This window comes from Bos indicus x Bos taurus, chromosome 5, assembly GCF_003369695.1.
Source record: "Bos indicus x Bos taurus breed Angus x Brahman F1 hybrid chromosome 5, Bos_hybrid_MaternalHap_v2.0, whole genome shotgun sequence".
In the NCBI taxonomy this organism is placed as follows: Eukaryota; Metazoa; Chordata; class Mammalia; order Artiodactyla; family Bovidae; genus Bos; species Bos indicus x Bos taurus.
The window spans coordinates 92,115,280-92,140,545 of record NC_040080.1 but is presented as its reverse complement, the minus strand read 5'-3'; the positions used below and the strand labels follow the sequence as shown (position 1 = coordinate 92,140,545).

General features: G+C 41.4%; 1 protein-coding gene across 7 annotated transcripts in view; it reads right to left on the bottom strand.

Annotated features, from left to right (window-relative positions):
• The window catches only part of SCN8A (sodium voltage-gated channel alpha subunit 8), a 197,048-nt gene that overhangs the window by 84,098 nt on the left and 87,684 nt on the right, over positions 1 to 25,266 (bottom strand). For 4 of the 7 annotated variants that reach the window (XM_027542915.1, XM_027542914.1, XM_027542919.1 and 1 more), the window contains exons 3-6: positions 11,764 to 11,882; positions 9,401 to 9,490; positions 8,446 to 8,574; positions 6,557 to 6,648 (exon numbers count right to left, since the gene is read on the bottom strand). In XM_027542915.1, the coding sequence (XP_027398716.1) occupies positions 6,557 to 6,648; positions 8,446 to 8,574; positions 9,401 to 9,490; positions 11,764 to 11,882 (430 nt within the window). Of the gene's footprint in view, positions 1 to 6,556; positions 6,649 to 6,804; positions 6,897 to 8,445; positions 8,575 to 9,400; positions 9,491 to 11,763; positions 11,883 to 25,266 lie in introns of all 7 variants that reach the window. The other 3 variants (XM_027542916.1, XM_027542918.1, XM_027542920.1) reach the window with 1 other exon arrangement.

Here is a 25,266-nt window from a genome sequence, read left to right as displayed (position 1 = left end):
ACTTTGCCAACAAAGGTCCATCTAGTCAAGGCTATGGTTTTTCCAGTGGTCATGTATGGATGTGAGAGTTGGACTGTGAAGAAGGCTGAGTGCCGAAGAACTGATTGTTTTGAACTGTGGTGTTGGAGAAGACTCTTGAGAGTCCCTTGGACTGCAAGGAGATCCAAGCAGTCCATCCTAAAGGAGATCAGTCCTGGGTGTTCATTGGAAGGACTGATGCTAAAGCTGAAACTCCAATACTTTGGCCAAGAGCTGACTCATTGGAAAAGACCCTGATGCTGGGAAAGACTGAGGGCAGGAGAAGAAGGGGACGACAGAGGATGAGATGGCTGGATGGCATCACCGACTCGATGGACGTGAGTTTGAGTGAACTCCGGGAGTTGGTGATGGACAGGGAGGCCTGGCATGCTGCGATTCATGGGGTTGCAAACTGTCAGACACGACTGAGAGACTGAACTGAACGGAACTGAAAGAGAGAGTCCAGTAGCCTTTCAAGTGGTGGGAATGATAATAAATAAATGTGGGAGCTAGGTCGTAGCCATATTCTATCGTTATATTAGGATATGTCTAAGAAGGAAAGGCAGTATGCCTAGACGCAGAAAAAGGAAACAGATGCAAGGAGAAGAGAAATATGAAGACAAAGTAGCCCTTGGTGTCTGGGGCTTGCTGGCTCTGTGTTCTGGTTTCACTGGCTTCCAGAAGCCCCAAAACATTCCAGCCTTCAATGTCCTTGAAGGATGTTTGTATCTTTCTACTTGCAACCAGAGATGTTCAACTAAGACACCAACCCTGCATGGAACTCCTCGTTTTTCTGGGGATGGACCTGAACACTCACAATCAGCTGGTTCAACATCTGTTCTCCATAAACCAGAGGCCACTGCTGACGAAATCCATAAACATGAGTCCAGAGGGGTAAAAAATATTTTTCATGTTCTGCTTTGAGGTCTGATCAACAACTTGGTGAAGTTCTTTCAGCTTTCAAGAAGTTTAAAATAGAAGCTTAAGTTGGAAATGGTATTCATAGGGCTACAAAGGAACAAATCTTAAACAAAACTGATCACTAAATAACAGAATGGCCATCCAAAAAGTTTACTCTCTAAGATTCTCATCCAGATTGTTAGGAGAAAATCAGAGGGAGGCAGAGGAAGAAGAAAGGTGATTAGCTTGATGTCTGTGGTAAAGGTAAGCACACAGTGACTCAGCAACATTCAATGCAAACAGTCACTGCATTCACTCAGGCATCAGCCAAGACTCTTCTTCCTTCCATAGGAGTTGATAATTGCAAACGACCATATCTGCAGACATCAATGCCAATTTAAGGAGATGACGCCCTCAGTGCTTTTCTTAAGCTTAACCTTCATAGTCTGGCTAGCAGTGGCTGCCACATACTAGTTAATGCAGCCAAGCAAAAGTGCTCCCCCTGCAACCAGCAACACAGGCCAAAAAAAGTAAGAAATTGCTGGCAGAATTCTTGACCCAATGCATGCAGGACTGGAGAATACCACTGCTCTGGCTGTAGGGATAAGCTGTCTACTTCCTCTGCTGGTTCACAATACCACATACCAGAACAAGCAAGAAAACCGACTATCCAAAACAGAGCAGAATGCTCCTTCATATGACTCCTACACAACAGAGTGTGCAACAGAAGCCACGTGGGGGCAAGTTGGACAGTGAGAACTCTTGGAAAAGGCTAACATTAACTAGCACTGGGATGTGTCTGAGCAGAAGCAGTTAATATATTTACTACAGAACAAGGAAAGGCAGCTGGACCTAATGTACAGAAAGGTCAGCAACCAGACAGGAAGTGGGACACTTAAAGAACTCTGAGAAGCAAGTGAAGCTGCTCCCACAGAATTTTATGTCCAAAGGCACCTCTGAACCTCCTGTCTCATTTCCTGATGCCCAGCGATCCTTTGAATAAATGAACAAAGCCCACTTACGTGCTGAATCCAGAGAAATCAGCTGTGCATACTGGGAACAAGATTTTCCACCAGGCTGATGCCAGATTATAAATAGTCAATTTATCTTTCCTGGTTTGTGACTCAGGTTGAGAAACGGGTTTGAAGCCACACGAGCTATTCCTGCTACAAAATGAACATCGGAACAGGCCTCAACAGCCGTTAACACGCAGCCCTCACAATAGTGAAGGAATGGCTCCTCAGTCCCACAGTCTGGCTCGTCCAGGCAAGTCCTGGGGTACAGTGGCACCCAGTCACCTTCTCTGCTGCAGATTCAGTCCTCGCAATGATAGCTATTAGAAGTTCATAAGATCAAGAGTAACGTGCGAGAGACTTGGGGGCCCTTGATTTCTTTACTCAAGACCAGATAGATTCGTATCACAAAGTCTGACCACAATGAAACTAGCTCCCAGTGGTGGGGCAGGGAGATCCCACGATCCACTCAGGACCATGGTGGTACACTTCAGCTGTCTACCTGGAGGAACAATGTGGAAAAAGGAGAAATACAAAAGCTACTGGATTAATAACCAGAGTATTTTAAAAGAAACGATGAGTCTGAATACAGTCTTAAAATGCATTCTATCCCCCTTTACTATGCAGTAGAAATTGCTACATTCATAATGGGGACATTTTAAAAAAATGCTTTCTTTGTAAATACTAGGCTGAGAGGGAGAAGGACCTCTCATTTTCCCTGCTTTGTATCTGATGCCACAGGTAAAGAGACAGAGAAGATAACAGAAATGAAAGAAGAGAAATATCAAACCCAAGAGAAAAATAATCAAGAAATTACAGCTCTAAAGAGAGCCAAATGGCGAACGGAGTGCTTTCAGAGGCCGTTTCAATGATGATGGAAATGAAAATGGACCAACAGCAAGGCCCTCCCAATCAGTTTTATTTATACCAGTAAGTGCTACTCTCTAAGGAAACTCTGAGACACCTGCTTTAAGATGTCTACCCTATCTTGGGGGCATGTCAGTCCTGTGGCACGTGGCCAAAGCACACAGAGGATGAAACTTCTGACAGTCACTCAGAAGTTCCTTTTTGTACCCAGATACATACAAAGTAAAAACAAAGTTTTAAGACATACAACTTTCTATACAGAGTACTTCAATATCAAGTTGAATCTGGCAAGTTCCAGACCGAAACACATTTTTACAGGGTCTTTTCCTGTAATTGATCCCTTTAGCACAGTTCGCGCGGCACTGTTCTTCAAGTCGAGTCAAAGCAAAGGGACATTGTGAATGATAGGTATCCAAGTCTTGAGTTAGCAAATAAAGAGGATCAGAATATGAGTTCACTCTTTTCTAAGCCACAAAAGCGAAAGTGAAAGTGAAGTCGCTCAGTCATGTCTGACTCTCTGCAACCCTGTGGACTGTAGCCCACCAGGCTCCTCCGTCCATGGGATTCTCCAGGCAAGAATACTAGAGTGGGTTGCCATTTCCTTCTCCAGGGGATCTTCCCAACCCAGGGATCGAACTTAGGTCTCCTGCATTGCAGGCAGACGCTTTAACCTCTGAGCCACCAGGGAAGCCCACAAGAAGGGTCTAAATTGAAGCATCCTGTATAAAAGGCTGGAGCTAACTGATACACTGTACTCTCCAATCTTCAGGAAGTCCTGGCTGCTCTGACACATCCAGACTATCTACCAAAGATGCTAAAAGGGAGGACAACATCAGCCCAGGTGAGCAGGACAAGTGCTCTAGGAAAGGAAAAACTCTCAAAAGGGAGTTGAGAACTCCGTGAGATCTTACAAGTCCCTTGTCAGTTCTGTGGTAGGTCTCCCTTCTGTTTTTGGCAGCTTTGGCAAAAGCTTATAGTCAAAGTGGGCGCAGGAGAAGGCAAAGAAAGTAACAATTCCACTGAAGTGGCCTATGAGAAAACCTGGTACGCAAAGCAATGGCTTTTATTCAGAGGGGGCTATGGCCCCGCTCTGTGACAGCGGAGTCAAAATGACTCAGATTTCCAATCAAGACGTGGCTCAGGTCCACTGACTCAGACTGGTATTCCCACCATGGAAGGAGACCTGGGTAACAGGCAGGTAGGCACAGGGCAACAGCTCTCCGCAAGTAGAATCAAGAGCAAAAGAACTTGGGATAAAAAGTCACACTTTAAGAACTGACCATATCTTTGACTTTATTATCCCTTAAAGTTATTGTCAAAAATCTCCCAAAGCCAGCTCAACTAGGAGGTGCTTCTAGAAATAGGAATCCAATAATTTATTTTAAACTGTGAAGTTGGTGTCTAAATCTTCACACAAACTTTCCTTGGGTTTAGGTTTCTTCTTTATAATTGCTACTGCTAAAATCATTTATAGAGGGCTCTTACAGGCCAGGCACTGTGTTTATAGATATATATTTATAATACAGAATGTAAAACTAGACATTAATATATACCTATAAAACTAGAACATTAAGGATAAATAACGTGACATCAGTCAGAGCTATCTTGCAGAAATGCTGTGGTCAGAAGTTAATCATACAGCAGAGACAGAGACAGAGGCTAAGAGCTGGAGCAGAGATAGCATCTGCTGCCCTAGTTAGTGAGGAGAGCACAGCTTTCCAATTTAGTTCTGGAAGAGAAGTTTTGAGATCACAAGAACATAAAGGGACAGATGCCTTGCGGAGTACACTGGGGGAAGTGAGCAGAAAACACGGCATCATATTTAAAAGAGGCCAGAGGAGGAAAGAGACCAAAGGAAAAATGACAGTAAAGACTTGGTGGTATCGATGTCTTACAAAAAGAAAAAAAAAAAGACAAGGCCTGCTTAAGGGGTAGGCTGCCATCAACAAGCTTCAGAAAGGTACCTAGAGAATGAGCTGGATTTTCTGTCAAATGGATTTATTAATAAAATGGCTAAGAACTAAACTTTGATAAGTCACAGTTATAGTTTTTTGCCAATAAGAATATACTCTAGGGGACTTCCCTGATGATCCAGTGGTTGGGCCTTTGCCTTCCCGTATGTGGGGTGTGAGTTCGATCCCTGGTCGAGGAGCTAAGATCCTACATGCCTGGCTGCCAAAAAAAAATCAACCCATAAAACAGAGGCAATATGGTAACAAACACAATAAAGACCTTGAAGATGGCTCATATGAAAAAAAAAATCTTAAAAAAAAAAAGAATATACTCCACTGACCTCTAGCCTCTGGTTGACAAGAAGTAAGCTACCACTGCTAAAAATAAAGTAATTCATTCTCAATAGGGCCATAATTTATGGGCCCACTTCATGGCCCAAGTTTGTAAATGCAGAAACTGAGGTTTACCGCCCTGAGGTTCTCAAGTAAGCAGAATTCTACCTCTGTACTTCCCTCTCTCTGCATGTGATACCTAGATAACGTTGAAAAGGAGAAAAGAGGAGTATTTTTGGTGCAGCCACAAGAAGAGCCATGCGATGCCTGGAATAGGATGCCTCTGTCCTTCATGTTCCTGTTTCCACAAAACTGCAGTGGAAAGCCTGGCCTCTTGGGAGTCTTCCTTCCCTAAAAACTCCTGAATGCAACCAAAGTCCAACCAGCGACAACACAGTCTAGACTTCTGCCATGTTTCTGCCATGTTAGTTAGTCTACTAACTAAAATATCTTTCCTTCCAGATTTCAAGACTGGTCTTCCGAAAAATAGTTATTACCGGGCAGCAAGGATTTGAATTAAATTAATAGATCTCAACCTCGGGGGGCCATCGATGGGCTTTGCTGGGAAGGTGGTGCCTGTGAAATTTCACCTGGTTCTCAAAAGGATACAAAACCTTCAAAAGGTTAAGAACCATTCTCAATCAGAATCAAGAAAAAGTGGCAAAAAATGTAAAGACTGTCAATCAACTACCTCTCAACTAGCCCCTGATTACGTTTTTTTTTCATTGTAAAGTTTCTGTACTTTTCTGTTTGCCCATGTGCTTAGATGTATCTTATCTTACCTTTAACTTTTTTTTTTAATGGCACCCACATAAGCTTTCATTGGGATTTATGTCTGAGAATGGTCTCTGAATATATATGTCATAGATATCTACTGGTTCTTATTCTAGTGAATTAGACAGCAACAGTATGTGATATACAGTGATTATTAAAGTTCAGGTCACTAACACCAAGCCTCTTAAATTTGTCTGGAACACTGGACTAGTCAATGGGGTAAGGGCTCTTCTGTGATTAAATAATTCCATTAACACAGTAACAGTAGAAGTGCAATTCTTCGAATAACATCCCATCAGCAAACCATGCGACAGGAAGCCTAGAAATCACAAGCAATGGAATGATGGCGAATGTTAAAATTACTGTAATTCCACGAGGCTAGGAAGCAAATGATTCATATTCAAACAGACAGCTAGCTCCGTGACAATTTTTTCAGGTATCTTAAGATCCAAGTGACTCTTAAGCACGTGCTTTTTCAGAGCATGGATGGAATGGGGGTTGCATGCCTTGCAAGCACTGTCAGAGCAACTTTGGCTTAAGGACCAAAGAGCCATTCCAGAGAACATCTCCTGGGAAAAACATGCGAAATGCAAGGCCATCTCAGCTGTGCTGACGCTGCTTCAGGATGTGGTGGACAGAGCAAATGGAGGACATAAGAGGAGATGAGGCAAAGTCAGTCTGGTGTTTAAATTTTCTCACCTGGAATTACAGAGATAGTTTTCAAAGCTCGGAGAACCCTGAATGTTCTCAGCGCTGAGACATTGCCCAGGTCCACAAACTCTGTCACATATCTGTAGTAAGGGAGGTCACGCACAGACACAAATGACAAACACGGACACAAACACAAACACCAAAGGAAAAAAACGAAACCACAACAAAACAAAAAGTACAATACGTCACGTCAGGGCCCTAACCCAACACCTAACACCAACCCCGGGCCATCTTACCTGGGATTACCGAAATAGTTTTCAAAGCCCTCAGAACCCTGAAAGTGCGTAGAGCTGAAACATTGCCTAGGTTTACAAACTCTGTTATATACCTGCAGAATCAAACCAAAGTTAACTTGTAATGGTACCACTGGGCGAGGGTTTGAGAATAGGGGTAAGAAAGGGTCTTATAAGTAAGATATGATTTCATTTTTTTCCTTGAAAAAGAAAAGTTTCAAATACAAGCATTTAAGGAACACATTTTATTTTTTTCAGTTGGGCAAGGAGAAATCCAAAGTGTATTTGAAAGAAGCGATACCACCAGAAGGCTCCTGGGGCTTTCTCACGCAGCATCATGATGTGCAGATCCCAATCAGAATGACTACTCTTAGTCCATTCTCTTTTTCCAGTTAAAAAGAAGGCCAGGAGGTATTCAAAGGCTTAGGTCTCCAAGTTTTGTGAACAATTTCTTAGGAAAAGGAGACAGATTTCTGCAGCAGGAGCCCCATGTAAACAAATCTACATTAAAATAACTTCCTCGCTGACAATGGAAAAAATGCCTACATGTCTGCATATATGACTTATCCAAGAGCTGTCTGCGTATCACTGCAGTCATGCCTACATATGAAGTTTTAGCTTGTGACATACAGGAAAAACCAGATCATGGGATCAGAGCCAATATTCTGTTAAGTGTTCATTTAATCACCAGCTCCGTGCCTAGCGAGGACACTTACATTTTAAATGAACACCAGTGTGTATTCATAACTCTGGAAAGCTAGAAATTTTCTTAATATAACAGAAAGTCAAAGTTCCAGTTTCAAATGTTCAGTGTATATCATTCATTCAGACTTTATAGTTGAAATACATCTTTGTATCAGATGCTCAGACCCAAACATACACAAATGCACTCAATCTCTTACATATCTGCTGTGTGCACACACACAAACACACACACAATCTACACTACACCTTTACCCCCTACCAACCCACGAAACACTTTCCCCAACATGAAAATACAAATAAAGTCTGCTACACCTTTTCTATCACCATCTAAGTTTCCTGAAGAGATACATTTTCGTTGTTAAAACAACACTAATTACATAGAGCGGCTAGCATGCCAGTGTGGGGTTACACTGCTCCCAAGTAATAATAGTTTGAAGCTCTGGTCAGCAATTCTTTAGGAAGTGAGCAGATTGGATACTTGGCTTATGTTTTGACTCCAAAACGTGCTCTGAATTCTGCAACATCTGGACAGCCTCAAGAAATTACATGTAACATAATATACCTAGGAAACTGAGTTCCAGCCTAAGGTTTACACCTAAAAAATAGGAAGTCTTCACCAAGGCCTCCTAGTGGTAACTGTGTGTACCCTGGTCAATGTTATAGGGGGAAACAAAATATAAGGGAGTTGCAATAGAAAATCACTTCCTACTTTTGCTCCCATCTGCTCATCCTCTCCCATATGCACACACTGCCACTGCCTGAACCCCCAGAGGCCTTCATAAGAAAGAATCAGACATATGTCCATACCACTTTACATGGTTATCCTTTAATTCCTCACACAACTAAGCCCATAAACTCACACTTACACTGTCAAACAGACACACCCAAGAGTACAACCACACACACCCCAAACACCAATAAAGTAAGCAGAGAACTTACGCCATCATGATGACACTGAAATCCAACCAGTTCCATGGATCCCGTAGAAAGGTAAAGCCATCTATGCAGAAACCTCTTGCAATGATTTTCACTAGTGATTCAAATGTATAAATCCCTGTGAACGTGTACCTGTTGAAGAAATGGATAGCTTGAGGCAATTTCTTAACAGAAAGGAACTTTAAATGAACCTTCTAAGAGAACACTTGCAGACATGCAGCCTCACTTACAGAGACAAAACAGGAAGGACACAACTGATGCAGCAGAAAGGCAGTGAGGAAGAGAAAGGGATGCATCTTATGAAAATGACTGAAATGCACAAACCAAGAAAGTTGGAATGTGGCACTGGGTCCTGAAGGGCATCACAAAGGAATAGCTCTGTACGGCCACCCAGCAGGAGGCCCCAGAGCTCATTTTCACTTGAAACAAGTCAACAAGAAAAGGAAAGCTAAAGCTGGAGAAAAAGGCAGTATCATCAGGAATTGAGGGTAGAAGATGGTGATGGGCCGGTCAAAGCTTTGGCTAACACAGGCTACCACAGCAAAGGGCAGAGGTGGTGAGTCGTCACTTCCACGGCAGCCTTTCTCTTTCTAGAGTTGATTTCTAAGGATATTTCTTCAATTTCACATGTATCCTCACTCATGAAATAAAACGTGGGCAATACTCCAGAAACAATAATTTCCAGAGTTGATTTCTAAGGATACTTATTTCCTAAATTGCAGATGTATTCTCACCCACTCAGTGAAATAAAAAATGGGTAATAACCTAGAAATAATAATTTCCAGAGTTGATGTCTAAGGATATTTCCTAAATTCCACATGTATCCTCATCCATCTCTGTCACATGAAAAGTGGGCAAATGATTTTCTTCCTTGGTGGATAAGCTGTGCAGTGCAAGATGCAGTAACTAGAAATATTTAAAACAAGTGAGCAGAAAAATAAATACATGAGCTACTTACTCCACATTCTTCGACCAGTCAGGAGGGTTACTAAAAGTCATGAATACACAGTTGGTCAAAATAGTGCACATAATGATCATGCTAAATACTGTAGAAAAGAGTCAAGGGAGAATACACAAACTCTGGCCTGCTTTTATCCTCAGGAAGCAAATACATTTCACATTAAGTATCATGATAATTAAAATCAGTAACCTGAAAGGAGACAAAGCACAGAGGAGGAAAAGGCAAGGTGATAATGAAAACTGTGGCCACCACCATGAACCATATGAGCGCCACCATATGTATCCACACCCGGCCAGAGAATGTGAGTGGACATGGCAGGGTGGCCGCTCTTTTTTTCAAAAGGGTTGTCACCGTTCTCCTTTTGGATAAACATTTTTCCTTCTTACCATTTATGCCTCTAAACACCTTTCTGCCCAATAACCAGAAATCTTGCAGTCTGCCAGATGCCAAAGTCATCAGATGAGAAAAACAAATTAAATCTTATCTATGTTATTGAGAAGTCATTTATTGTTAATTATCTTGTATTACCAATTATTGGAAATGTTCATGTATTTAACACTTTACTTTTTTTCCATAGCCCTTCAAAGGGCTGTGTCCTTGCAGGGCAAGGCAACAGTTAATGTCTGCTGAATCTGTCAAATTTGAGAAACCAGTTGTGGTAAGGACTGAGTAAGGATTTTAAGGACATCTGTACCACCGTACTCCTAAGAATTAGGTAACAAGGCAAATCCATCTGATCTTTCTGAGAGTGTCCAGGAATGTTTATGCGTAGCAAATCATTTTGCTGCCATTTCATTTCTATCCAAGATCTCGCTCAGCCCTTCTTGTTCTTGTCTGGCTTAGTCATTAAGTTGTGTCTGACTCTTGCGACCCCATGGACTGTAGCCCGCCAGGCTCCTCTGTCCATGGGATTTTCCAGGCAACCCACTGGAGTGGGTTGCCATTTCCTTCTCCATGTTCTTGTCTACTGAGAAGAATTAAACTGCTTTAATCAATACGAGTTACTTAAAACTGCACAGAAGTCACATCTCATTTGTTACTAATTCACTCTCTCTTGCTAGTGACATTCACTACCTTCATTCTATTAGTGGAGTTTTAAAAAGGAAGAACACTTCTTACAGCTGGATTTTTTTCTTCCTACAGCTGGATTTTTCTTCAGGGAATAATCACATGTTCTGGTTAGAATAGAAAAAAACATCATCCTCTGATCCAACAAGAAAGGAAAGAGTCCATTGTGAATTATTTATTTTCTTATAAACCTTTAGGTTTCAGAACTATGTTGCTTGCAAAACTCACAAATTCCAGATCAGGCTGCTAAATTCTTAACAAAAATAAAAGGTACAAAAGCTTAACAAACCTGTTTATGAAGCAGCAACTGCTGGTTTCTTCATCCTACTTGGAGGATACAAAACTGTGAAGCATGGGACTAAGTACTGTCCAATTAAATACCAACCATGAAGGTTTAAAGTTACTAAGTGAAGTTGCTAAACCCATCACGTAATTTTTCATCTGTCATATGCTCTCCTATATTAATGAGATACAAAGTCAAGCCGCAGGAGTAAATTGGCATTTTCTTTTAAGGGGAGAAAAAATATATATAAAAAATTCATATCAATCCTGCAATCTAGATCTAAACCTGTGCTCCAAAGAGGCCATTTAATCTGAGAGATTATCTTACTTTCTAAACTTGTGGTTAAGAAATCAAAGAAGATCTCTAAAACACTCGCTCAATTATTTATAGTAGCATTTCAAAAATTCTAATTGGGCTTTAATATGTAAAAAAGCTGAATAATATAACTTGTTATGAAATTACTAAAGTCTGAGTGCTCTAAAAATTAAGACGTCAGTAAAGCTACCATCTTGGCGGATGGCACCCCACTCCAGTACTCTTGCCTGGAAAATCCCATGGACGGAGGAGCCTGGTAGACTGCAGTCCATGGGGTCGCGAAGAGTCGGACATGACTGAGCGACTTCACTTCCACGAATTGGAGAAGGAAATGGCAACCCACTCCAGTGTTCTTGCCTGGAGAATCCCAGGGACGGGGGAGCCTGGTAGGCTGCCGTCTATGGGGTCGCACAGAGTCGGACACGACTAAAGTAACTTAGCAGCAGCAGCAAAGCTACCATCTTAACTTGTCCCTCTTAATGATACCCACAAAATTCCAGATTCCCGTGATATCATCCTAAGAAAAAAGAATCTGCTGAAGCTCAGCTAAGGCTTTAGCAGAAGTTCTGACTGGAGGAATAGTCAGCTACACCACTGATAAAATAGTTAATATACAATTAGGTGGTGGACATTCAGAAACATACCAGGGACCACAGGACGGCTGCACTCACTCCACATTTGCAGAAAAGGATATGAATGTATCAAAATTTTAATAGCTATTCTTCTTATCAGGTTAAAAGGACTTAAAATGTACAAGGCAGGCGTGGCACTAAATCTGAAGAGAGTTTTCCCTCTGTTTAATACTACAAAGGTCTGTGGAGAAAGAAAGAGAGAAATTATTAAAGCACAGGAATTAATCACCACATGAAATAACATTTTTCTAGGCAAGAAATTAACTCAAAAGGACCCATGTTTTACTTCCCAATTTGGTGTCTAAGGCAAGAAACCTTTAGGCAATATACTAAGGAAAGAGAAACCACTTTCCCTCACCTCCCTACTGCTCCAGATTACATTACAAACAGACGACACTATCTTGGCAGTTTTAAAGATCAGACTTTTCTTTCAGAAATAAGCCATGTTACCTATACCTAAGCTATCTGTGCCTGCTCTGGACAAGATTCTGAAGTTTATTAATTTAGGATTCATTCACTCAACAAATAATCACTGAGTGCCAACGATGTGCCAGGCAATGTTCCAGGTGCTTGGGAAGGATTGGTGAACAAGGCCACCCTAGTGAGAGGAGCTTATGTTGTAAGATGGGAGACAGACAATAAATAAAAAACCTAATGAGTAAGTAAATTATATCAAATGTGATAAGTGCTGTGGGAAAAGGAGGAAGATTAGCGAAAGGCAACTCGAGAGTGCAGGGGTCAGAGGATGGGTGAATGTTTCGTTTTTTAATTGAAGTGTTATGCCAATCTCTGCTGTACCAGCAAGGTGACTCAATTATATACATATATACATTCTTTTCCATTACGGTTTATCCCAGGAGATGCAGTGCTGTCCCCTGTGCTACACATTAGGACCTTGTTGTTCATCCATTCTAAATGTAATAGTTTGCATCTACCAACCCAACCTCTCGATCCTTCCCTCTCAGGTGATCAGGGTAAGCCTACTGAGGAGAGAGATTTGAGCAAAGACTCAAGGAGGTGAGAGGAGTTATTCACCTTGTCGATATTTACCTACAGAGTCTAGTCTATTTACCTTTTAAGAACCTCCATTATCAGCCTTGCCAAATTAATTCAACTACATTCCTAGCATGAATCCTCCTGTCGTGCAAAACCAGAACAGGTTATAGTAATTCAAACTTTGGCCTTGGCTCTCATTGCCCATCCTACTCAGATGCCTCTTCCTGTTGCATGAATTTAATTCAAATATTTTGGAGCATCTGCTTTGTGCCAAGCATTGTGCTAAGCTTCTTGGATACGAGATTGAATAAAGTTGTACTTTTAGGGAAGACATATACATGAACTAGTAATAATAAACATAAAATTCAATAACAAAAATATATGTAATGTATGAGAGGCAGCAGAAGAGAGAGATTTTTACTTTTCCATTGGATGGGCAATTCAAGGGAGGGGAGTGAGCTGGGAGGTGTTCACAAAGGCAGGTTACTAAACATTTGGAAGGGGTTTTAAAGGATAAGTGCCAATTAGGAGAGATTAATTGGGCAGATAAAGGGGGAAGGGTTAGCAAGGAAAGGGAACAGCATAGGATTACAAAGACACAGTAGCACAGAACTGGGGGTGTTTCCAGGGAATTGATATGTAATTCAGTGTTGCTGGAGGTTTAGAGAGAGGGCGAGCAGCAAACTGTGGAGCTGGAGATGCAAGGTCTGCTAGACTGAGGTCCTGCGGACACAGGCCAGCGGCCAGCACACAGGCCTAGCATCCAACCGTGCAGGTGAAAAGGCACATGGTCAAATGCCGGCCCTTTTAAGTAGGCTTTTGTTTTCACTTTGTTTTTTAATTTAAAGTAGTACACGTTCATAATCATAAAAAAAGGAACAGAAGACAAGTTCCATCTCATTACTCAATGATAACCTTTGCTTGTGTATCATCTTTTCTTATGTATCTTTTCAAAAATTTTCTGTATTAATATAAGCACACAGATAGAGCCTTAAAAAAGACTCTTCTCTCCCTCCCTTACCCTCCCCTCAACTATACTATAAATACTCTTCTGCACCCTGCATTAAAAAAAATGAACCCCCACAAAGAAAAACCCAGGGCCAGATGGCTTCTCTGATGAGTTCCACCAAACGTTTAAAGAATTAATATCAGTCCTTCATAATTCTTCCAAAAAATAGGAGAAAAGGGCACACTTCCCAACTCATTCTGTAAGGCCAGTATTGCCTTGATACAAAACCAGACAGAGACATTTAAAGAAAAGAAACCTATGGACTAATATCCCTTATGAATATAGACACAAAAACCTCAACAAAATACCAGCAAACAGTATCTGGCAGCATATAGAAAAAGGATTACATACCACCAAATGGGATTTATCCCAGAAATACAAAGATAATTTAACATATGAAAGCCAATCAATGTAATACAACATATTAATAAAATAAAGGACAATTACTGCATGATCATCACAAAAGATGCATAAAAAGCACTTGACAAAATCCAAAATTCTTTCATAATAAAATACACAGCAAACTAGTAATAGAACAGAATGTCCTTAACCTGATAAAGGGCATCTATGAAAAACCCACAGCTAACGTCATATTTAATGTTAAAAGACTAAAAACTTTCTCCTTAAGACCAGGAATAAGACAAGGATTCCACTCTCATCACTTTCATTCAACATTGTACTAGATGTTCTAGACAAGGCAATTAAGCAAGTAAAACTATTTCTAATTGCAGATGAAATAAGTTCTTATATGGAAAACCCTAAGGAAGATATAAACAATAAACAGAGCTCATTAACAAGTTCAGCAAGGTTCTAAGACATAAAAGCAACATATAAATATCAGTTACATTTCTATACACCAGCAGAAAACAATCTGAAAATGAAATTAATACAATGCCATTTATAAGAGCATCCAAAAAATAAAACACATAGGAATAAATTTAACAGAAGTATAAGAGTTATACACTGAAAACTATAAAACATCAGTAAAAGAAACAGGGAAAAAAGTAAACAAATGGAAAGACATCTGATGCTCATGGACTGCAAGGCTTAATATTGCTATGGTTCAGTGCAATCTCTCAAAATTTCAACTGCCTTTTTTGGCAGAAATTAGCAAGGTGATCCTAAGATCTGTATAGAAATTTAAGGGAACCAAATTACAATCTTGAAAAATAGGAACAAAGTTGAGGACTCACACTTCTGCATTTTAAATCTTACAACAAAGCTATAATAATCAAACCTGGAACTAACATAAGACTAGCAAACACAACAATAGGATAGAATTGAGAGTCCAGAAATAAACCCACACATCTACAGTCAACTGATTTTTGACAAGCGTGCCAAGACAATCCAAAGGGGAAAGAACAGTCTTCAATTAATGGTGGTGGGACAAACAGATGCAAAAGAACGAATCTGAACCTCTATCTCACACCTGATGTGAAAATTAACTCAAAATGGATAAAAAACCTAAATGTAAAGGTTAAAACTATAAAACTCAGTGAAGAAAACAGGTGCAAATCTTTTAACCTTTGGATTAGGCAACAGTGTCATAGACAGGACACCGAAAGCACAAGCAACCAAGGAAAATACAGATTAAATTGAACTTCATCAAAATTGAAAACTTCTGTGCAAAAAATGACACTATTAAGAAAGTGAAAAGACAACCCAAAGAATGGGTGAAAATATTTGCAAATTGTGTATCTAATAAGGGTTTTGCAGCCAGACTACATTACAAAAATACCTACAACTCAGTAAAGAGACAAACAATCCAAGTTAAAAATGGGCAAGGATCTGAACAGACATTTCTACAACGGAGATATGCAAACAGCTAATAACCACATGAAAAGACACTCAATATTATTAGTCATTAGAGAAATGCAAATAAAACCACAATGAGATACCACTTTACACCCATTAGAATGGTAATAATTTTTAAGAACACAGAAAACAACAAATGTTGGCAAGAATATAAAGAAACTGGAACTCTCGTATATTATTGGTAGGAATGGAAAATGGTTCAGCCACTTTGGAAAACAGCTGACAGCTCCTCAAAAGTTAAACACTGAGATACCATACAACCTAGCAATTCCACTCCTAGCTATACACCCAGGAGAACTGAAAACAGGTTCAAACAAAAATGTATACATGGATGTTCACAAAAGCATCAAAATACTGCAAAAGTGGAAACAACCCATCAACTGACAAAAAATGTAAACAAAATGTGGTATATATCCATATGATGGGGTAGTATCCAGTCTTTAAAGGGCTGAAATTCTGACATATGCTAAACATGGACGAACCTAGAAGGCATCAGGCTAAGTGAAATAAGCCAGACACAAAAGGACAACTATTATATGATTCCGCTTATATGAGGTACCTAGAATTAGCAAATACATAGAGACAGAAAGTAGAAGAGAGTTTATAGGGGCTTTGCTATGCTATTCTAAGTCGCTTCAGTCGTGTCCGACTCTGTGCGACCCTAGAGACGGCAGCCCACCAGGCTCCCCGTCCCTGGGATTCTCCAGGCAAGAACCCTGGAGTGGGTTGCCATTTCCTTCTCCAATGCATGAAAGTGAAAAGTGAAAGTGAAGTCGCTCAGTCGTGTCCGACTCTTAGTGACCCCCATGGACTGCAGCCTACCAGCCTCCTCCATCCATGGGATTTTCCAGGCAAGAATACTGGAGTGGGGTGCCATTGCCTTCTCCGATAAGGGGCTTTAGGCAGGACGAATGGAGAGTTATTTTTTAATGGGTGTAAGTTTCTGTTTGAGATGAAAAAGTGGAAATGGATGGTGGTGAAGGTTATACAACATGGTGGATATATTTAATACCATTGAATTGTGCCCTTAAGAAAGGTTAACACGGCAAATTTTGTGTTATATATAGTTTACCACAATAAAAAATATATACAGTTGACCCTTGAACAACATGGGTTTGAATGGCGCAGGTCCACCTGCACATGGATTTTTTTTCAACAGGAAATCCTGCAGTACTACATGATCCAGTCAGTGGAATCTGCCGCTGCAGAAGCGCAGATACAAATGACTCACAAGCTCTATGGGACCGAGGCGTGAGGGCACCACGCATGCAGAGGGCTGCCTATAGTTACAGGTGGATCTTCGACTGGGCCCTTCATGCCTGTGTCGTTCAAGGGTCAAATGTATATTATTACCTGAAAAGTGACCAGTAATGTGTTATGGATAAATTTTTAAAAATCAGTTTTATTCCAAACCAAATAATAGAATTAAGAATAGCAGTAGCTAAAAGTGTTTCCTAACCTGTTTGGAACTTCAGAAAGATTTAAGGACCTTTTTGAAAAAATAAAGACATCTGGGCCAAGAAAAAAAGAAAGGAAGAGAAGGTACGTATTTATACATGCTACAACATGAGTGAAACTTGAAAAACCTTGAGAAGAGTTCAAACACCAAAGGCCACATACTGTAGGGTTCCATTTACATGGAATGTCTAGAATAGGCAAATCCTGATAGAAAGCTGGTCAGCCTAGGATTGGATGGAGAGGGGATTAGGAACTCCTTGCCAATGGGTCTCTTTGTTGTGGCTGTTTAGTAGACAAGTCATGTCCAACTTGTTGTGACCCTATGGACTGTATAGCCCACCAGCTCCTCTTGTCCATGGGATTCTCCAGGCAAGAATACTGGAGTGGGTTGCCATTTCCTTCTCCAGGGGATCTTGTGACTCAGGATCAAACTCATGTCACCTGCACTGGCAGGTGGGTTCTTTACCACTGAGCCACCAGAGAAGCCAGTGGATCTCTTTAGGGTGATGAAAATGTTCTGAAATTAGAAAGTGATGATGGCTTCATAAACTAGTGAATAAAAAGCCAAAGAATTGTACACGTTAAAATGGTGGATTTTCTAGCATGTGAACTGTATCTCAATGAAAACACCACAAAAATGAACCATATGAGAGGCATAAGACATATTAAAAAGTCTACAGAATGGTACCACAAATATCTCTATATCCATCAGTTAGCCTTGGAAATAACACTTTATTAATACGGTTTCTTTCCACAGCCCTTTCCAACTCCATCCCCTTCCTTCCCACAGAGGTCAGTGTTAACTTTGAATTTGGTACCAAGGTCCCACTTTAAAAAAAAAAAAAAAGACTTGTTTGTTTATTTTTGGCTGTGCTGGGTCTTCTTTGCTGCACACAGGTGCTCTCCAGTCGTGGCGAGTAGGGGCTACTTTTCATTGTGGTGCGCAGGCTTCTCACTGCTCATTGCAGAGCATGGACTCTACAGCACGCAGGCTTCAGTAACTGCCGCTCACAGGCTCACTGCTTGTGGCACACGGGCTTAACGGGCTTAACCGCTCTGCTGCATGTGGGATCTTCCCAGACCAGGGATCCAGCCGTATCCCTTGCACTGGCAGGCAGATACTTAATCACTAGACCACCAGGGAAGCCCAAGGTCCCACATTTTTATGATAAATTTGCAATCACTCTGCCCTCCCCCTTTCCTGAACTCTTATTACACTCATAGTTTGTGTCTTTCCTTATTCTCCAAGTTCTTTTTGTACCCTCCCCTCCACTCTCCACCCCTACTAGGTTTCAAGCTCTTGGAGAGCAGGAAACAACTTCACACTTCCTCCCACAGTTTCAATATAATGCTCAACCCAAGTACTCCCAATACACAGTGGCTGGCAGATTTCTTTAAAGTTCCTGTCCTCTCCTCTTCTCTTCTTTCCATTCCTGGCAGTCACGCCATGTTCTCCACAATAGAAAAGCAGTGCTGGTGTCGAGCCATATGCATTCTGGAAATACTCGATGAAGTGGCCCCAGTGGAGAGACTGCACTGAGATCATATCCTTCCTGTACTAGAAGGCACTGCCCCAGGCGGTGGTGGGGGGCGGGGCGGGGGGCGGGGGGGGGGGGGGTTGATAACTGCAGGGAAAACAATCCTAAAAGCAAGAGGCTTGGGGTTAGGCTGAAAGAGGCCAAGGGCCGAGCTCTGGCTCTCCCATATTGTGGCCTCTCAAAGGAACAAAGAGCCCTGCTTGAAACTTCTAATCCAATTCTGAGAATATAAATAAATACTATGTTGTAAAACACACATACACACACAAAATTAACAAGTGATACAGCATTATTAACAATAGTACAAATTTTGTTCTAATTTCACAAAATTTTATGCTAATGTCTGTTATTTGTTTTCATACCTATTGAAGACTCCACGTGTTTAACTGCATTAAGAAGCTTCAGCAGCATACAACAAATTCTGGTAAATTCTCTTTTCATTTTTATTCTATTACAATTTTTCCCCTAATTTTCCTTATTATGGCTTCTTAGATACACCATCATTTAAAAATGGACATTTAATTTCCAAATACATGGGATTTTGTTTAAAGTATCTTTAATATTAATTTCTCATTTGGATACTAATTTCTCATTTAAATGAGAAATTTAAATTTGCTTCCTTCTCTGCAATCACTCTGTGTTTTTTTCAGTTAACTTTATTGAGACTTTTGATGGCTAAGTCGAAGCTCTCTCTTGGTAAATGTCACACTGCACTTGAAAATATGTGGGTTATTTTCAAATTTCTTTTGATATTGATTTCTAACATAATCTACAATGATAAGAGAACAGTCTCTGTATGATTTCAATACCTTTAGACCATGAAGTTTTTGCACCTTATTTTATGTCCCTGAATATATTCCAGTGTCTCCTAGTTTACAGTCTATGGGAGCTTGAATAGAATTTGTATCTTCCTGTTAAGTGAAAACTGTATAAATCTTAATTATGTTGAATTGGTTCACAGTGCTTTTCAAGTCTACTATATCTTTCTACTTCTCTGTATATTCATTCTGTTAATTTTTGAGAGTTTGATATTGAAACTCCAACTTAAAATCTTAATTTACCTACTTAAAAAATAATTGTAATATATAGTGGAATTATATGTAACTTTGTTCTGTATTTTCCAAGTCTCCTGTAAATGTGTTATCATACTTCATAATTCAAAAAAAATAAAAACTAAAGAGCCCTGAACTTTCCTGAAATCTCTTCTCTGAAGTACTTGTATTCCTCTGCGTTTCTATAGCAACCCCCTCCAAGAAAATGTCAAACCTTTTAAATAACCTCCTCATTCAACCTCATAATATTTCCATGAAGTATGTGTGAAGGAGGGATTATTATCCTCTGTGCATTTCACAAAAGCTCAGGAGAGGGACACCACCTATCAAAGGTTAGGCTGCAAGGAGCAACATATGATGCCAGGTTTAGAGTCTCTCTGCAGCTTCTATTTGCCAGATGGAGAAGTAGTTCAGTGACAGTAACACAGGGAATGAACCTGGTGAGGGGACGGAGTCTCTGGTGGATGAGAAACCTGAGCCCCTGAGGTACACCGCATGAAAGCCTCAGCAACGACGAAAGAAGTGCTGGCCCGTGTCCCAGGATCCAAAACCACCAGGCCGGGCCTGGATAAAACCTCTTACCTGCCTTAGAAGGAGATAAGCATCAGAGTTTTTTAAAGTAACAAACTCTGCACCTCCCCAGTTTCTCATCTTTTAGCCTGGCCACGATGGAAAGACAGGTCTAGAGGAACCGCGGAGGGTATCTTCCTATCTCAGGATCAGAGCCTGCACGGCAGCACAGAACAGGTGCTCAATAAATGCTACTCAAGGACTGAACAAATGCTTGCATGGCTGAGGTGAGGGAAAAGAAAAGCAAGGCATTAGGAAAGTCACGTTGTCAGGCCTTGGTTGAAGAAAAACCAGGAGGGAGCTCGGATTCTAAATGAGTACAGTGATGCGTTGGCAAGGGTGATGCTGATGTTCCTGAGGAAAACTGGATTTCTACAGTGAATTTTTAAAAGACGGTTTTACAGGAATAAAGGTTTCCTTAAGGACATTTTATGTGTGAAGTAGAAATTTCATAATTAATTTGGATACTGAATACTGCATATAGAATAGTTTAACCATCACTCCTTTCTAAGTATTTATATCCTCTATCAAGTATAAAAACAGGAGATCTTTTTTTGGCTCAAAGAGAAATAACCTCTAGTTTACACTAAATGTCCAGAAATGAAGGTGAATCCTCCATACTTCAAAGTAGCAAGCTGTATTACAATGAAGCATACTTTATTGTTAAATAATTAGATTTACACATGCTTAACTTATATGCAGTTTTTCAAATATCATCGTTTGCAAAAGGCAAGATGGTGTTTGGGCCAACACACGGTCTCAAAGCTTAAGAATCTCCTCTTACACTGGGACTTGGAGTGCTTATCTGAGAGAATAATATATATCAGGGGTCAGCAAACCTTTTTTATAAAGGGTCAGAGAGCAAATACTACAGGCTCTATGGACCACACAGTCCCTGGTACAGCAACTCAACGCTGCCACTGCAGTTGCAAAAGTAACCACAGACAATATGTAAACAAGTAAGAGGGACTATGCTCAATAAAACTTTATTTACAGGCAAGGGAATTTTAATTTCCTAGAATTTTCATACGTCACAGAATATTGTTATTTTTTTTTTTTTTTTACTTTTCCCCAATTACTTAAAGGGCTTCCCTGGTGGCTCAGATGGTAAAGAATCTGCCTGCAATGTGGGAGACCTGGGTTCAATCTCTGGGTTAGGAAGATCCCCTGGAGAAGGGAATGGCAACCCACTCCATTATTCATGCCTGGAGAGTCCCCGTGGACAGAGGAGCCTGACAGGCTATAGTCCCTGGGGTCACAAAGAGTAGGACACCACTGAGAGACTAAGCACAGACTAAGCACAATCACTTAAAAATGTGAAAAGCCTTCTCTGTTATTTTTTGGCTGTGCCATGCTTCTTGTGGGATCTTAGTTCCCCAACCAGGGATTGAACCTGCGCCTCCTGCAGTGGAAATGCAGAGTCCTAACCTCCTAACCACTGGACCACTCTGCAAGTCCTGTGAAAACCCATCTTAACTCATGGGCCATACAAAAGCAAATGGCAGAGCTGATCTGGGCCAGGGGTCAAAGCTGGTAAATCCCTGTTTTGTAAGAATACCAGTTCTGACTTAAGACAGACTGGTTGCTTAAGAATAATCTGATCATCTTAAACAAACAAACAAACCCACAGGTTCACAAGTCCCACCTCAGAGATTCTGATAAACAAGCTGCAGAGGAACCTGTGCTCACCAGGACTTGAGAAGAGCCACATCACCTCTCAGGTATTAAAACACACAGGTTGTCCTTCACCTGTCTCTACCTGGCAGTACGACCTGGGGAAGCCCCTACAGCTCTCTGGATCTCATTTTCCTCAGCTCTAACTTAAGAGAGGGCGCTGCCTGATGGGTGTGCCCAGGTCCTTTCCAGCTCTGACATCTATATGCCTATGATTTAGAAAATATAGAGAACATCCAATATTGTAAAAGGGCTTCCCTAGTAGCTCAGTTGGTAAATAATCCACCTGCAATGCAGGAGACCCTGGTTCCATTCCTGGGTCGGGAAGATCCCCCAGAGAAGGGATAGGCTACCCACTCCAGTATTCCTGGGCTTCCCTTGTGGCTTAGCTGATAAAGAATCCGCCTGCAATGCGGGAGATCCCTGGGTTCTATCCCTGGGTTGGGAAGATCCCCTGCAGAAGGGAAAGGCTACCCACTCCATTATTCTGGCCTGGAGAATTCCAGGGACTATATATAGTCCATGAGGTCACAAAGAGTCAGACATGACTGAGTGATTTTCACTTCCCAAAACAAAGGGCAAACCATAGTTTTGAGGAGAAAGCCTACTATTCTATTCATTCCTTCACATTCCATCTTGGTGGACTCTCCTGAGTTAGTTATTTTGCTCTTTTGAGTGAAACTGTCAAGGCCGGGGTCAACAGTGCTTAATACTATCCTGACAATTGTACTTATGTGAGAAGTGGGCAGCATGGGGCAGTCCCATGGCAGTATCGTACCATGGGATGCTTTTTCCCACTCTAGATCCTCTACTTTTATTACCTTTTCTGGGCAGAACAGTGACTATGTAAAAGAGAATGAATGAGGAGGATTGGTGATGGGCTGAATTTAAAATATATATATACACGAAAGCATTTTAAAGTCATATGCATGGTTGATTTAAATCTCAGTAGGGGATGACAGAGGATGAGCTGGTTGGATGGCATCACCGACTCAATGGACATGAGTTTGAGTGAACTCCAGGAGTTGATAGACAGGGAGGCCTGGTGTGCTGCAGTACATGGGGTCCCAAAGAGTCGGACATGACTGAGCGACTGAACTGAACTGAACTGAATCATTGTTAAACTGCTGGTAAGAACCCAGAAAAGGGGAGTCACCCTTTGTTAAATCCTGTGCTCCAACACCAGATCCTTTAAAGCCCCAGGAGGAGAGCGAAGGACAGCTAGCTTTGGATTCTTATGAGAATATTTCTTAAGCAACGGTCACTTGGTACACATGAAGTCCAATATTTTACCTAATCTGCCTTAAATTAGATCTTTGTGAAGTAAATGAGTTAAAAGGGAAATTGATATTGAATTGTGGTTTATGGCCCAGGGGAAAATATCAGTTTATAACAACAGCCACTGAATGAGTGTGAGTACAAGGCCCATTAGCAGCGGTAGAACAGCTCTTAACGAGTTATGGCATGGAGTATTAATAAATGTGTCATGCCGGCATAAGATGAGCCTTCTGAAAAGCAGAGGCTTTTCATTTCTAATTAGCCATGTGGGGCTTGAAGCACACGTTGGAGGAGCCTTGCCACTGCTAACGCCAGGTAAGAGGCATTCCCTTCAGGGTCTACATAAGGAACAGCGACATTGTGCAAGGCCAAGTACGAGCTCATTCATATTCATGCCAGACAAATCCTAGCACACGGCAAACACAATGCAATAAACGCACACAGTTACCAAAGCACTGCATGCAGCCAACTCGTGAGCAGTCCCCCACCCTCACCATGGGACTGGGTTCACTTTTTTAGCCATTCATTAAAATAATAAAGGGTGCATAAATTGGAAAGGACATTACAGAGAACTCAGTGTATGGGTGCAGTACATCACAAACAGAAAGCTTCTTAGAAGTTTATTACCCAGTCCCGGGTTTGCTGTGGGTCACAAGACCCAGGAGAGCAGTTCCCCACCCAACCAGATTCTTCCTCCCCTGAGAGGTCATCATTTCCACCGGGCAAAGGGGACCTGCAGGCACCTGAGGGCCTTCTGAGTCTAATGAACACCTAGGGGCTCAGTGATTGAGCTAATCTATAGAGGGGGAGGTGGGAATCAATACCCTTTGGCTCCATCTGCTATAATTGTTATCCACACTGCTTTATGACAGTCTGCCAGAGTTTGGACCCTCGATCCTAACTGTTTTGACTTCTGGAGCTGCCTAATCCTCTCATCTTTAAATGACTTCTCTAGGCTTAAATTCTTGCCTGCTAACCTAATATATATATACACCTTATTCTCCCAGATCTTTGTACCTCTTCTGAACCAGGTAACTAGCTAATTAGACTTTTAGTAGTTGTTAGTTCTTTCCTGCCTAAGTATACATTTTTTATTCTGGTAACTTCTAATGGCAAATCCTCTCTGCCTAATGGTTTCAGAGTGTGCACTCACAGAGAGGTACTCTTCCACCAATAATACAAATACAGCTGATTGGAAAAACAGCTGTAACAGTGGTAAGAGCAGTAGTGAGCAGTAGTAGCCAACTGTCCACTGCTGCTGCTGCTAAGTCGCTTCAGTCGTGTCCGACTCTGTGCGACCCCACAGATGGCAGCCCACCAAGCTCCCCTGTCCCTGGAATTCTCTAGGCGAGAACACTGGAGTGGGTTGCCATTTCCTTCTCCAATGCATGAAAGTGAAAAGTGAAAGTGAAGTCGCTCAGTCGTGTCTGACTCCTAGTGACCCCATGGACTGCAGCCCACCAGGCTCCTCCATCCATGGGATTTTCCAGGCAAGAGTAATGGAGCGGGTTGCCATTGCCTTCTCCAATTGTCCACTAATCAACAGCTATTTGGCATTCGCTTCTGAGTAATTACACAGCCAATATAGCAGGCAACAAATAAATGTCCTTTCAAAATTTCCCTGTTTTAATAAAGAAAAGCATGATGCTAAATCTAAACAGATTCTACCTCAGACTAGGAAGCTGTTCAGACATAAATGACCTGTACTGTCACAATGACTACACCATGTTACAGGGAGTCCTGATGTCTTTTATTTACTTATATATTTATTATATTTTGGAAATTTTTTTTGGCCACACCACATGGCCTATGTGATCTAGTTCCCTGACCAGGAATCGAACCCATGCCCCCTGCAGTGGAAGCATGGAGTTATAACCACTGGACTGCCAGGAAGTCCCAAATTACACACTGTACTGTTTTGGGGGTGGGGGTGGGCTGCACCACATGGCTTGCAGAATCTAAGTTGCTCAACCACTGACTGAACCAAGGCTTCCACAGTTAAAGCACCCAGTCCTAACCACTAGGCCACCAGAGAACTCCCCTGATGCCTTTCTTAATGCTAATCTGCTCAGTGGGTCCCTCAAGTAAAATGACGATTATAGTCCCAACATGTCCTAGGAAAGGCTCCAGCAAAGGCGCAAGTGGCCTGAATTTACAGAGCGCCTGAGCCCTGGC